Source organism: Seriola aureovittata, chromosome 5, assembly GCF_021018895.1.
Source record: "Seriola aureovittata isolate HTS-2021-v1 ecotype China chromosome 5, ASM2101889v1, whole genome shotgun sequence".
Lineage (NCBI taxonomy): Eukaryota > Metazoa > Chordata > Actinopteri > Carangiformes > Carangidae > Seriola > Seriola aureovittata.
In genome coordinates, this window is record NC_079368.1 from 24,010,282 (window position 1) to 24,023,364 (window position 13,083).

The 13,083-nt window shown below is 39.6% G+C and overlaps 1 protein-coding gene across 1 annotated transcript in view; it reads left to right on the forward strand.

The window, feature by feature from the left end:
• The first annotated feature begins 4,294 nt into the window (after positions 1 to 4,294).
• Positions 4,295 to 13,083, forward strand: part of kcnip3b (Kv channel interacting protein 3b, calsenilin) — a 50,882-nt gene continuing 42,093 nt past the window's right edge. Inside the window, exons 1-2 of the mRNA XM_056377368.1 lie at positions 4,295 to 4,360; positions 12,286 to 12,379. Of these exons, the coding sequence (XP_056233343.1) occupies positions 12,374 to 12,379 (6 nt within the window). The 5' untranslated portion in view covers positions 4,295 to 4,360; positions 12,286 to 12,373. The remainder of the gene's footprint in view (positions 4,361 to 12,285; positions 12,380 to 13,083) is intronic.

Below are 13,083 nucleotides of genomic sequence, written 5' to 3' on the forward strand. Positions count from 1 at the left end.
CATGTGTGCAAGATTGGACTACTCAGTCTGGGCAAGAAGGCCCGTCCAAAACCAGTTGATTGACAGCTTGGCCCTTCTTGGAATAGCATAAACATTAGGGAAAAGACTAAGGAAAAATAAAGGGATAAAAATGAATGAATGACATTATATTAAAATAGTTCAATAAAAAAAAAAACTACAAAAAAATAGTAATTTATATGCAATAAATAAATTGATACTTTAAAATTTATATGTAAATAAATATATTCAGACATAAATAAACAAATAAATATGAAAATAAATGCAAATGCTTATAATTATTGTTTCATATTTTCTTATTTGTCTTTATATTTCCAGATTTATTTATTATTCTATTTATTTGCCTTTATAGTACCACATTTATTTTCTTATTCTTTTCATATTTTTACACCACTCCTATGACTCCAAACATGAAATAAAAGGCAACAGTGCAAGAAAAACTTGCATACAACACCTTTATCCATTCATCTTTTTATTTCCTTGTCTTCCTCATTCTCATAAAGAAGCATTTTCTAGATTTCAGGCCATCACAGTAAAATCTGACTCAACTCGTAAATGTCTTGATTGAATACAAAATAAAAGCAGCCTGAGGTAGAGAGAGCAGAGCATAGACAAAGCAGATTATAACCTCACAGTAAATCGCCTGCCAGTGTAATCCCAGACTTCTCTGGAATATCAAAATTCATCTGATGAAAGTGCAGGACTCTAATCACCTTCCACCCATACAGTGGGAAAAGAGGATTTTATTTTTTGTGGATTTATTTATGCGAAATGCAATTTGATAGTAATTTTGCTGTATGTCTGTGCGAGCGAGTTGTGTAAGTCTATACCAGCTATCACCAGCTTTCTACTCTGGAATGAAATGTTCCTGAAAACTTGCAGCACTCAAATTATTTTATTCTCTAAAACACAATGTACCGCAGCTGTGGTTTTACCTGATAGAGCCGATAAGGGAACAAGTGTGTGCCTTCAGATACAGACCAGAGAAAAGAGATGGGACTATCATTTTAGGAAATGACCGATAAAGCAGAGCGACAGCGCAGGCATTTAAGCTGCCTCAATATTTAATTAACCACTGCCACCCAGGTTAAGATTAATTACTTCCTGGAACAGAGCAAAGAGGGTTCAACCTGATTGGGGTCTGCTTTCAAATTGGCCACAATTTGAGACAGCAATACCAGACATACTTCATAATGACTAATAATGTCAGAGCTGTAATTATGAGTTAAATTAATGCTTACAGAAGTTTTAGACAAAACCAGGCCAATCACAGTGTGTCTTAATGCCAGCGCTACATACAGGAAGTTCTGTCAAGTTTGAAACTATATGATTAAATCACATAAACTTTGAATCATATTGACTGGATATTACTTTGTTTTCTTTATTTACTTTTGTTTTCACCCATTCACAACGAAGCAATGCAAAGTGCTTAACACAAGATATTCGAAGGTGTTAAGACAAGATTTAAACATGAATTTGATCATATGATTTCTAGGGTAGACCACATAATGTAAAAATCTCATGTTGAAGGGCCTTATCGATTACTTCTACAGTTCTACAAAATTTGCTCGTTAGCTTGAATGTGAAAATGGCTGCATTTATCAGATATTAGAGTTTTCAAAGCAACATGAGACAAAGAAAAAAACACTTCTGCCCAAACTGCAGATGCATTCAAAGATGTGATTAGTAGGGAACAATTTTTAAAAAATCATGCCAGAGTATGCTGAACACAATTCTCAAGACGTAGATAAGAAGTTTGATACCACTCATATCTGTCCGTTCAATACAAAGGTATTGATATCACACAAAAGGCTGTGGCTTAGGGGCTCCAGATGTGTAGGCATGTTAAATAAACTTAATCTTTCAGTCCTGATCTTACAGTGGTCAGGGAGTTCAACAAAATAAAAGCTTACAAAAAAAACAAAACAGAAGTGTCCTCACATAGCCATTAAATACCTCCAATCCCTCTACGATTTACTTTACTGTCATCACTTGCATCAAATATTATCTATATTATTTTGTGTTTCCATGGCTTCCTGACACATTAGGGGTGTGAAAATAATTATTTTTACCAGGCTTTCAGCAGTGTGTCAGACTTTCTTTGATAAACAGCATAAAATTTAAGTCCCGGTATTAATTTGAAATGTTATTTGTATATCATTATGATTTAATGCATTTTTAGTTCTCTTACACTTGGCTTGGATGTAGCCTGTTGTATTCAAGTGAACCTGATCTCTGCAGTGTTATCATGAGGCTGGATTCCTGCATCTCTCTCCCTCCCTCCCTCTCTCTCTCTCTCTCTCCCTCTCTCTCTTCTGTCTCTGTCTGGCCTTTAAATTGCTTTCTGGAGGCAGGGGATTTTGGCCAGGGAGATAAGGGGAATGGGATGAAACACTCTTGCTGGCTGTCTATCTCTCCACTGAGCGCTGTACATTTACCGAGACAGAGGAGAGAGAGGGTTGCACTCGCTCTTCCCTCGGGTCAGTGAAGCTGAGGAGATGCTGGCGACATCATTCAAACCCATTTCAAACCGCCATCAGCCTTATCAGCGGCAAAACAAACCGCCTGCAGATGAAAGATGTCAAAGCTTACAGTAGATTCTCACTAAAGGTATATTTCTATTCTGAGAGGACATGGATGTACAGCAGAATGGAAGAAAGCTTCTTTGTTTCTCTGCCGTAAAAGTGCATTTTCTCGCGGTGTCCTCTTGTCAGTCAGTCAGGTCCAGGAGGATTGATCCCAACCCAACTCTCAGACCTGACACTCTCTTACATAAGCCCTCAGAGCAGGTCGCATGGATTATTGATGCCAGCACAGAGTGAGCAAGGACGCACATGGCAAGGACATACCAGTCACACATGCTGCATGATCCACCTGCTTCAAACCACTCAGTCGAATATTTCAGATATTATTCTTTCTATTGGAGAGATTTTGCGGCAGCATGATGTTTTTATGTGGAGTCAGGATGTGGGGATTCCCTCCCCACAAACCCGACACTTTACTTTTCATGTACACAACCACAGCTCTCTCCCCGCATTACATTCCCATCACCCTCCTCCTCCTCATCTTCATCCTCCTTCTTTGATTCTACACTGCGTGCCTCACAGTTGACACACATGTATTTCTGACTATGCTGCATGTGTCGAAGTCATCCCCGCATGGATTAGCATATTAATGGGCTGTCCTCTTTGTCCCTGTTTTCTGTCACTCAGATTTCACAGGAGCGAGGGAGGAGATGAGGCGATGCAGATGGGGAGGAAGAGGGAAAGGAAGTGCAGATGATGGAGGAGCGTGCTGTAGCTTGGGAGCCACATCTGAGTGTATTTGGTACAGGTGGGACAAATAAAAGATATGGTAGTCGTTTTTTTTTTTTTGTTCACCAAAGCGGTTTCAAAAATGTTAAAATCCCTGTTACTATCCCCTTGAATCTATAAACCAGATGACATCACTGTTACATGTACTTTTTGTAAGTTTCATTCCACTATATCAAAATATAAAGACAGTGTAAAAAAAAAAAAAAAATAAAATAAAATAAAAGGAAAAACATTTGCACTCTCCAATTTGTGGAGAATTTTTTTTTCAGGATAAACTTTCAGTCAGAGACCCTCTTCAAACATTAAAACGTGAGTACAACAATATATAGACACCAGTGGTGGAGATTAACTAGTTACTCAAGTACTGTACTTCAGTTTAAATCTGAGGTACTTGTACTTTACTTGCTATTGGTTTTTCTTACTGCTTTCTACTCCACTATATTCCAGAGCGAAATACTTATCTGACAGATTTAGTATTAGTTACAAATCAAATTTTATACATACAAAACATATGAAAAGCTTATGTATATTGAATATTCTCAGTTCACCTTTCAATTATTTTAACAATTTTATAGACTATATATGTTTTTTATGATTTTTAGGTTTGAACTATAAATTTTACAAAACAAGTGTCGTGAAGGTGTCACTTTGATTCTGAGTTTTAGAAGTTTTAGAGTTTTAGAAAGCAACCAATCAGTTGATTGAATCAGTTAAAAATATAAATTAGAAGATCAATCATCAATCTTCTGTGATTTCAGCAAACAACTATTTTCCGCATAAAGATATAGCGGAGTGATTGCTCAATATCCAGTCTGGTTGTCTGACTGGTTGCCTGTCAAAACATCCATAAAGTTTTCAAAGTTTTTACCTACTCCATCATCTGTGTCATGCTTACCACCGAGGTCCCAGCGGCGAAGTCCAAGGCTTTCTTTCCTAGTCCAGTCTGGCTCTACCGAGATGGAGATCCCTAGGATCCAAAGTAAAGGGCTCCATCTTAACTTGGAACTGGCTTTTCTTCTCCTCCATGTGTAAGTAACGTGTCTGTTTTCATTAGTGGCCAGCTACAGTAACCATGGTGATGTTAGCTAACTTGCTGTTAGCATGTCGGGAATGTGTTCGCAAATGCTGCTATTGCTAGCTGGCTAACTGTCACGGCAATGGTATCGTGAGCTAATGGTTGTGTCTAGATTGTTTTTTGTTGGCTTTAGTGTAGACAGGGTAAGTTTATTCAGTTGTGCTTCTTGTTGTATGTTTAATGGCAGCTTTTATTGGGCTTCAAAACACCTTGCTGACTGAGAAAAACGATGGGAGGGGAGTTGGAGTTATGGCCAAACGGGTGCGGCCGACGAAGTGTTTCCCAACATTTAATACTTTCAATATTTTCCTTAAGTTGCATTTTAATGCAGGACTTTGACCTGTATGGCCAGCGTGATATTAGTACTTGTACTTAGGTAAAGAATCTTAGTACTTCCTGCTAGAAAATGGCTTGATTATTCCTGATGCACAACACCTGTACATGTCTATTCAAGTCTCAGCTCCAGTAGATTGGTAAAATTAAAAGATATACAGTCAAACTGCAGGTCATTTTGAACTGCTTTGGTGAATGAAATCCAGGTTTTTGATGCTTAAACATACTGTATAATTCATTTTAAAAAATAGTTCTTTGTGCTGAATTCCTTTTAGATATCACTGTGCATTGCAGATGATTATTGTTGTGTTAAGAAAACTATGTATCACCAAACGTTTCATTGCACAAGAAAACCAGCCGTGTTGCCAGCTACTGGACAATGTGTTTTTCAGATAAAATGTGTTTTTAAATGCTTAATTTAGCATAACACGTTCTCAACTCATAATAGTACACTTTAACCTAAGTGAAGGAGAGGTTAGAGCTGAAACCATCAGGAAAATAATCGATAATCGATGAATCATTTAAGTTATGATTTTTCTTATTCAATAAAAAACAAAGTACTTTTAGGTTTAAGGTTATTGATTGGGTAAAACAAGCAGGCAGACGACTTCAGGATCACCTCGGGCTTTAGGAAATTGTGATGGGCATTTATATTATATTGTGACAAGTCTGTAGATTAATGGATGATGAAAATAGTCGCTGGTTGCTGCTCTGTTGGAGATGCAAGCTTTATGCTGGACAGTGATGTAGCACCGTAATAGTATCACATTCTGAGTTACCCTGTAGGATCTAATAATATAGGATGAGAGTACTTTTGTCCTCTCCCATCGAGAAATACAAAACAGAACCAGCTCACAGATTTTCACTCAATCACATAGTTTTGTTCCTAACCAGGAAGTGAAATCCTGAACATCCTTTTTTTTTTTTTTTTTTTTTAAATTGAGAATATCCTCCTCTCTCCTATTTTTTTTCTTTTTCTGCACTTTGCCTCCCATCACAATCAGATCTCTGTCCCTCTCCGTCCAGGGATGCCTCGGTTCGCTACTTAGCAACTGTTTCCACGGATACAAAGTTGCTGTCCCTGTCTCACCCATATACCCCGCCTCCACAATAAGTCGCCACTGCCCCTCTGCTCCTTTGTGTCCACTTCCTAAAGCCTGGTGAAGGAGCGAGCCTCGTTATCTTACTTTAAAACATCAGGAAACCAAACTCTCTGGGGCTTACAGCAGCTTCAGTATCATTTGTCTCATGCCCGGGAGAGGACATTATCCAGCTCTGTGTTACAGTATTCCTCTGTGATGGTTGTTATCGTGGTGCTTTTGGTGCTTTTATTGATCCGAGCAGAGCTGTAGAAAGTGTATTGATGAATGTGACAATGTCCTACCAATTACACTCAGGCACCTCTACTTTGCCTCTGTGTTGTCCTCGTAGGCTGTGAGTGTCATTGTGCTCTGGGACCGAACACCTCAGCACTAATGTCACTGAGACAAATTGCACTTCATTGTCCGCAATTGCCCAGTAAACTGTTCATGTTTCTTACGGTTATTCTCACACACACTCACAGACAAACACTCGAGGGGAGCGGATGAATCTTTGGTGGTGTAATTTTGGAGAAACAAATCATCAGGGACACATGGAGATAAGAAAATAATATAGAGTAAAGGCTACTGGGTATATTCAGACATGAATGCAAGCATTGGAGCTACAGAAGCTATTTATATCGCTCCTAAAAATAGACATTCTTCTCCATAGAAACATGAAATCCCTTCTCAGGGGTGAATTACTCTCGAGCTGCTGCTGTTGTGTGTGTGTGTGTGTGTGTGTATTTCTGTGTGTGTGTGTGTGTGTGTGTATATCTGTGTGTGTCTGTTATTCTTCTGTTTCTTCCAAAGGTGAAAGCAAATTAGCGACTGTATCATCCCAGCCGTGAGGCTCTTTCTCGGGGAATCTCCACTCCCCCTCTGAGTCTGCAGCAGACAGGATTTTACAGTGCTTTGATGATCAGCCCCCTCCACCACCTCTTCCTTCTTTCACCGTGACGGGCTTTAAGCCGACGTGGATTCATGCACATTAGTTTACAGTGGCAGAGGGGGGAAGTGTGTGAATCTGTGGCTAATCTGGTGTGGGAAGGCATTGTCTATGACAAAATGTGTCTATGGCACGAACATTTAAATTGCAACCTCTCACTTTACCTCGGCTGGACAGAAACAGTCGGATGAGGAGAAGCCAAGTGATGTCTAAGCGATTAACCTCTAACAGAGATCTTTTTGATGTTTTTTAGCTGACTTTCTTTTACTGTTATGAGGGTGAGGACCGCATCCTACAGTATGATGAGGCCTTAAGCTTGTTAAATAACACTGTTTTTATCCCACTTTGTAATGTTGAATTCACTTGAACTAATTTGTCTGGTCGATGTTCATTTTAAGCACATTCATTACTTTGATTTTGTCTTTGATTTCAATTTAATCATCAGCCACAAAAACTAATTGAGATTTTAATGAAATAAACAAACTAATACTCGATACTGCACTTTTTCCTGATATTATACTCAGATTAAAGATACATACTGTAGATTGATTGTGGTAAAGTACTTTATTAATCCTGGTAGAAAATTTTGCTTTTACAACTGCAAAGAGACATAAATCAAAAGACAAATGAAACAGTCACAGAGCTAGGTAAGAAATGAATGTGGCTTTTTATTGCCTTTTGCTTCTTACTCACCTCCTTGAGCATCTCATTTGTTGCAGATTAGATTATTATATGATATACAGCTTCATGTATTGCACAGTATATTTTGTTTCCTTGTCTGCAGGAAACCACTGGCGCATGCAGTGACATGAGAAAATGCATGAAAAAACATATCAAATGCAGGACACAGTTAAACAGTTAACATCCCATCATGCTCACTGACATTTACAGAGATACTGTAGGCACCTTGATTTTGGATAAAACTTGCAAGAGGAAAAGATTTAAAGAAATCTGAGACAGAATTCAAAGGGCATCTCTACAAGGGTTCACTGAATGCTCTGAAATTAACATCAGTGAGAGATTTTGGAGCATTTTGCATCAAACTGCCTCCTTCATCAAAACAGCAAATGAGGGAATATGTTTTTAAAACGTGTGTAAGTTCAACCCTTCAGCAGAAACTGTAGTGACTTGAAGAATATATGACAAGGAGCAGCGACGGTGTTCTGGAGGTTCCTTCTGTCCCAACATCTCAATGATCCACATCCACCTTTATGATCACGATGTAGCTCACAAATAATCAACTTTGGAGCAGACTTTTACGAGCATGCCTGAAAAATGGAGAGATCGGGATTTGTCTGGACACCTCTGGATTAGTGGGGTGAAATATCCTTATTTTACAAGGTTGATTCCTTTTTGTATTCTTCATAATAGATCACAATGTAGTATTCACGATGTTGAGCACATATTGTTCTTGATGCACAGGGAAAGATGGTCTGCTGATGTTTGGTACAAACCTAAATTAAGAAAATATCTTTTAAATAACCAAAAGTCGGAAGTCTCTCTGTGCACAATTATGTTCAGGTACCTCACCATTCGTTATAGAGACAGGCAGATTTACTGGTCTCCCAGAAGAGAAAAGTCTGTTTGCTATGTGATTTAGTTCAGACTGAAGATGAAGTCCATGTCAAGGGGGTCACAGGTTAAGTCAAAATGGGTGAAGAGATGATTAAAAAATCTAAAACATAAGATTATGTTGCATAAAATGATATCTGTTTCTTATGAATGAAGGGATGTTTTATTTCTTCAGACTTAGAATAGAATATAAAAACTCACCCTTGGGTCAATACATGCTGTATGGAGCTGATGAGAAGGGTGAGAGCGGGCACTGGTTGGGAACCACTGTAGTAGAAGTAGAAGATGAGCTGAATATCTTCTCTCCACTGTAACTTTCTCAGACACACCCTGTACATGTAAACACACACTCACCTGCAGATTTTAAAGGGTAGTATTAGGTATTACAATGCGTACACGCCATCACTGTTCACCATCACGTGTTTCTCCTGTAAGAACACGCAGCTTCGCCTCAACATCTGTTCCTCCTCTCACAGTCTATTTCCTGTTTGCCTGATGTTATCTCGCTTCTCCAGCAGAGACTATGGTTGTCCTTGGGGGGGGGGGAACACACACACACGACCAGCGGCTGATTCAAACGGCTCGACTCAACCATCTGATATCCCCCGGGATCAGAGAGCCACTGTCGATCTCCGAGCGGAGCTGTTTCCATCATGTTTGTTCTGTGTGAGCTTCAGGAGTTCAGGTGGAGCTGACCCTTGCACTGATTGTTTGTCCTACTCAGCCATTCTCCCCGATAACAGTTGTCCTTCCCCATGGTGAGAAAGACAAATCGAATGGTGTGTGTGTGTGTGTGTGTGTGTGTGTGTGTGTGTGTGTGTGTGTGTGTGTGTGTTGAAGCGTTAAGACCATAATGTTCATGGAAGAACCTCAAAATGATATTTAAGTCGATACTTGAGTGTAATTAACTAAACGTTCTTAGTTACTTTCAGCCAATCTAGACAATTTATTAAGAGGTATTTCTTTGTCAGTCAAGTGGATAAAACTTTTAAGCTTGAAGCTGTCAAACCAAACTGTATCAACATTGGCAACTGCTTGAAGGAGTTTTGGGACTCTTTGTCAATGAAAAGGGATTTATCAGTCCTTCAAGACCCTGATAATGGATTTGATGGAAACTGGGACTTCATAAATTCTTAATTAGAAAATGGTCAGCACTGAAGGCACTGCATTGGTCCCCAGAAAGCTGCATTACTTAGTGAGCAATTGCCCCTGGTCCCCAAACCCATGGACAGATAATAAGGAAATGGGCCCCTCAGCACAGACAGATACAGACCCCCCCTCCCAATATTAGACCCCCAGACTGAAAGAGACTGACTGGGATGTCATTTCATGTCTGTTTGTGGTTGTTTTAAGTCTCTTTTTGGTCATTTTGTGCCTATGTGGTTGTTTTCCGTCTTTCAAACAAGAAATCTTCAGTCACGTCTCACAGAGGCTCAGGCCCAGAGAGGCCCTGTGTCAGAATCAAGACCTGATTATTTCAGTTTATATTGTCTTCACATTTCTGATTGATCCTTTGAATCTGTGTGTAAGGTCTCCAACTGCACTGAAGCTTTAGTGTTGTTTGGATAAAAGCATCTGCCAAATGAGTAAATGTAATGTATTTGCTGATTTTTTACAAACTAAACAATAAATGGAATAATCAGCAGAGTAATGCATAATGACAATAATCATTATCATTAAGATAGATATTTCCACCTCAACCAGCTACAACAGTAAAATGCTGTTTGCACATTTATGCATCAGTGATTATTATTAAAATTGAAATAATAATGTAACAGTCACAGGAGACAGTTTAAATACTTTAAATACATTTTTATTATACTTGCATCCTTGTACTTAACTTACATTTGCAGTGCTGGATTGGTAATGGGATGTTTTAATAGTGTGCTACCAGTATTTTTACCAATACAAAGGATCTGAATACTTCCTCCACTGCTGTCATTTGATATTCTTCTTTTTTTGCTCTTTAAACTCTCAGTGTGAAAAAACTTCAGTAGGCAAGATGCAAAATTCTAGCTCTGTGAACAAAGCACAGCTGAATTAATTTTAAAGAGGAAAAGGCGTATTCAGCTGCAGCCATTGATTTCTGTTCATACAGTGTGTCAGCAGCCCCAGGTGGTGATTTCCCACTTCTCTGTTTACCACAACTGCGTCCAGCTTCATTTCAAATAAGAGCAGGTTTTATTCTTTTTCTAATAGTGGATATACTGAAGTCTACCTCGACATTAAACTGTGTATGAATGAATGTTTGCTCAATATGACCGCTGCGTGCTGTCAGACACGTGTGTTTAGCTTTGGTGGCTGATAGGAAGCCGTTTTATTAGACAGATGGCCTTTCCTCATTCATCCTGCAGGCTATTTACATTTTCTTGGCTGTTCATTATGCCATCAACGTGATGTGCGAGGATGCTTGACCTGGCTTGATTGCTATTTAGCATCTTGCTACAGTCTCTCCCTCTCTCTCTCTCCCGCTCTCTCTCCTCTGGGCAGCTTCACAGAGAGCCAAGGTCGCCTAAATTGATTCAGTTCCTCACCAAGTACACACGGATTCTCCAGCAGGGCTTTAATTGCATTTCTGTACCAATCACTCTCATGACAATCACATACTATAATCTAATGCAACACACACACACACACACACACACACACACACACAAGAAGGACCTCCCCCTCTTGACGTGCTTAAATTGGCCGCAGTCATCGTGGAGGATAGGAAAGATAAATGAAAAAGGTTGAAATGGTTAAGAGTTGTCTCTTTTTTGAGATGCTGCCTTCAGGCACTGCTGTAAATGTCAATAATAAGTCTTACTTATTGCAAGGCTGTTGCTCTGAATTGCATTTAGGATAAGACAAAGCCTAGGTACCACTGTCAAGACACCCTATTCGAATGAGTTATAAGTTGTTATTAATGACTGTTAATAAATCATAATAATAAATTGTTTAGTAATGTTTTATGAAACAGTTATAGCAATAATTCTCGGTTGTCAGGTTCTTTAGATCATCAGGTCTCTTACTTTCTATTAAATTAGCAGCAAAACTTAGTGAGTGATCTGCTGTTATAAATGATAAGTTGTTAATAAATAAAGATTTCTTACAATAATTAATCAGTTTGCAGCTGTAAATGAATAATAAAGCGATAATAAATGGATTAGAGTTGTTAATAAAGTAAGTACTTAATAAATGAATAAATCAGATGCATCCCAGCAACACTTCACTCACATCTGAGAACCAGAATTCACTAAAACAATTAATCAATCAATCAGCATAGGTACCAATTAATTTTCTGCCAATGACTATTTGATTAATCAACTAATCATTGCATCACAGCAAGGTGAAAACACAAAGCAAGTGCCATAGAGGAGGATAACCACCTGCCAGAGAGATTTTTCACAACCAGCCCTTTTCCAGAGGGTGAGTGGTCAAACAAGCCACTGGAGACGTTTCCCTATAATGAATTCAGCAGCTCTCTGAAAAGATAAGAGTCGTGCTGGAGGGAGATTTTCCACAACCTGGCAACCTTAAAGCTGTTTTTATCAATGGATTAAAACTGATCTGTAAAACATTAGTAAAATATTAACCAGCCATTATAATAAAGATCTGTAAATGGTCCTTAATCCGTTATTCTGTGTGTAGAGCCAGATGTGCAGTTTCCTGATGTTCCAGATCATCATTAGTCCAGGTGTTCACCGCGTGCAGGTGATGTTATAGGCTGATACATTAGCAGAATGAAATCCAGTTCAGCCTGTTGACTTTGTCCTCACATCATTAGGCTGTAAAAGATGAAGGTCCACTTGATTTCTCTCTGGCTGCTCCCCTCACTCCACCCCCACCCACTCCGTGTGTCTCACTGTGTGTGGTGTGTGTGTGTGTGTGCGGGTGTGTATGTGTGTGCGGGTGTGTGTGTATGTGTGTGCGTGCGTGTGCGCATTCCTTCGCATCCAATAGAGCGGCAGTCGGAGGTTGAGGGTCCGCGCAGAGAGGACACACTCGGCAGAAAGCAGCCATCGGTGTCGCCGCTACAACACAGGACAACATGCAGGTGAGACACAGATCAAATCCTCTTCCACTGTCCATCGTGCGACAACACGACAGACTGAAATGATTTTTCTGCAGGTGGCAAACGCAAAAAAAAAAAAACCCAAAACACGCGTAAGTTAAATGTCCAGCCTGGGTCTGCTCGCCTGGCTACTTGTTGGCTAAATTGATATTTTTTATCTTCATTTTTAAATTCCTCCACGACCCTAAGAGGCTCATTTTCTCCCCCCCTCTCCTCCCTCCCCCCAAAAAAGAAGCTGAGTTTCGGAGTGAAGTTATGTAATTGCAGCCCTGCTGGAAGCTGCCTGTGGAGGAGACGCTTCGCTTTCAGCGCGCAACAGAAATCCTACAGACGGCTTCTAGCAAGTGTCACTTGGCATCACGTCTTCCACCGCGACTTTCCCTCCCTCTCGCTCCTTCAGTTTTCTAGCGTGTATGGTTTATCTGTGTGTATGTAGTGTGTGTGTGTATGTGTGTGTGTGATGGAGAGACCACCTCGTGTGGCTCCAAGCGGTTTACGCGTCTGGTATAAAATCCGCACAGTCTGCATCAAATCCTCAATTCTTGGAAAAGGAGGGAGATCGTGCTTGTAATTTTCGTCCTGGTTGATGAATCAATTTATCAGATCAGTCCTCAGCAACAAGCACCCTCTGAGTCTAAATCTGAGATAATGTCCATTAAGTCAAAGCCCAGCCTCCCCAAAGTGAC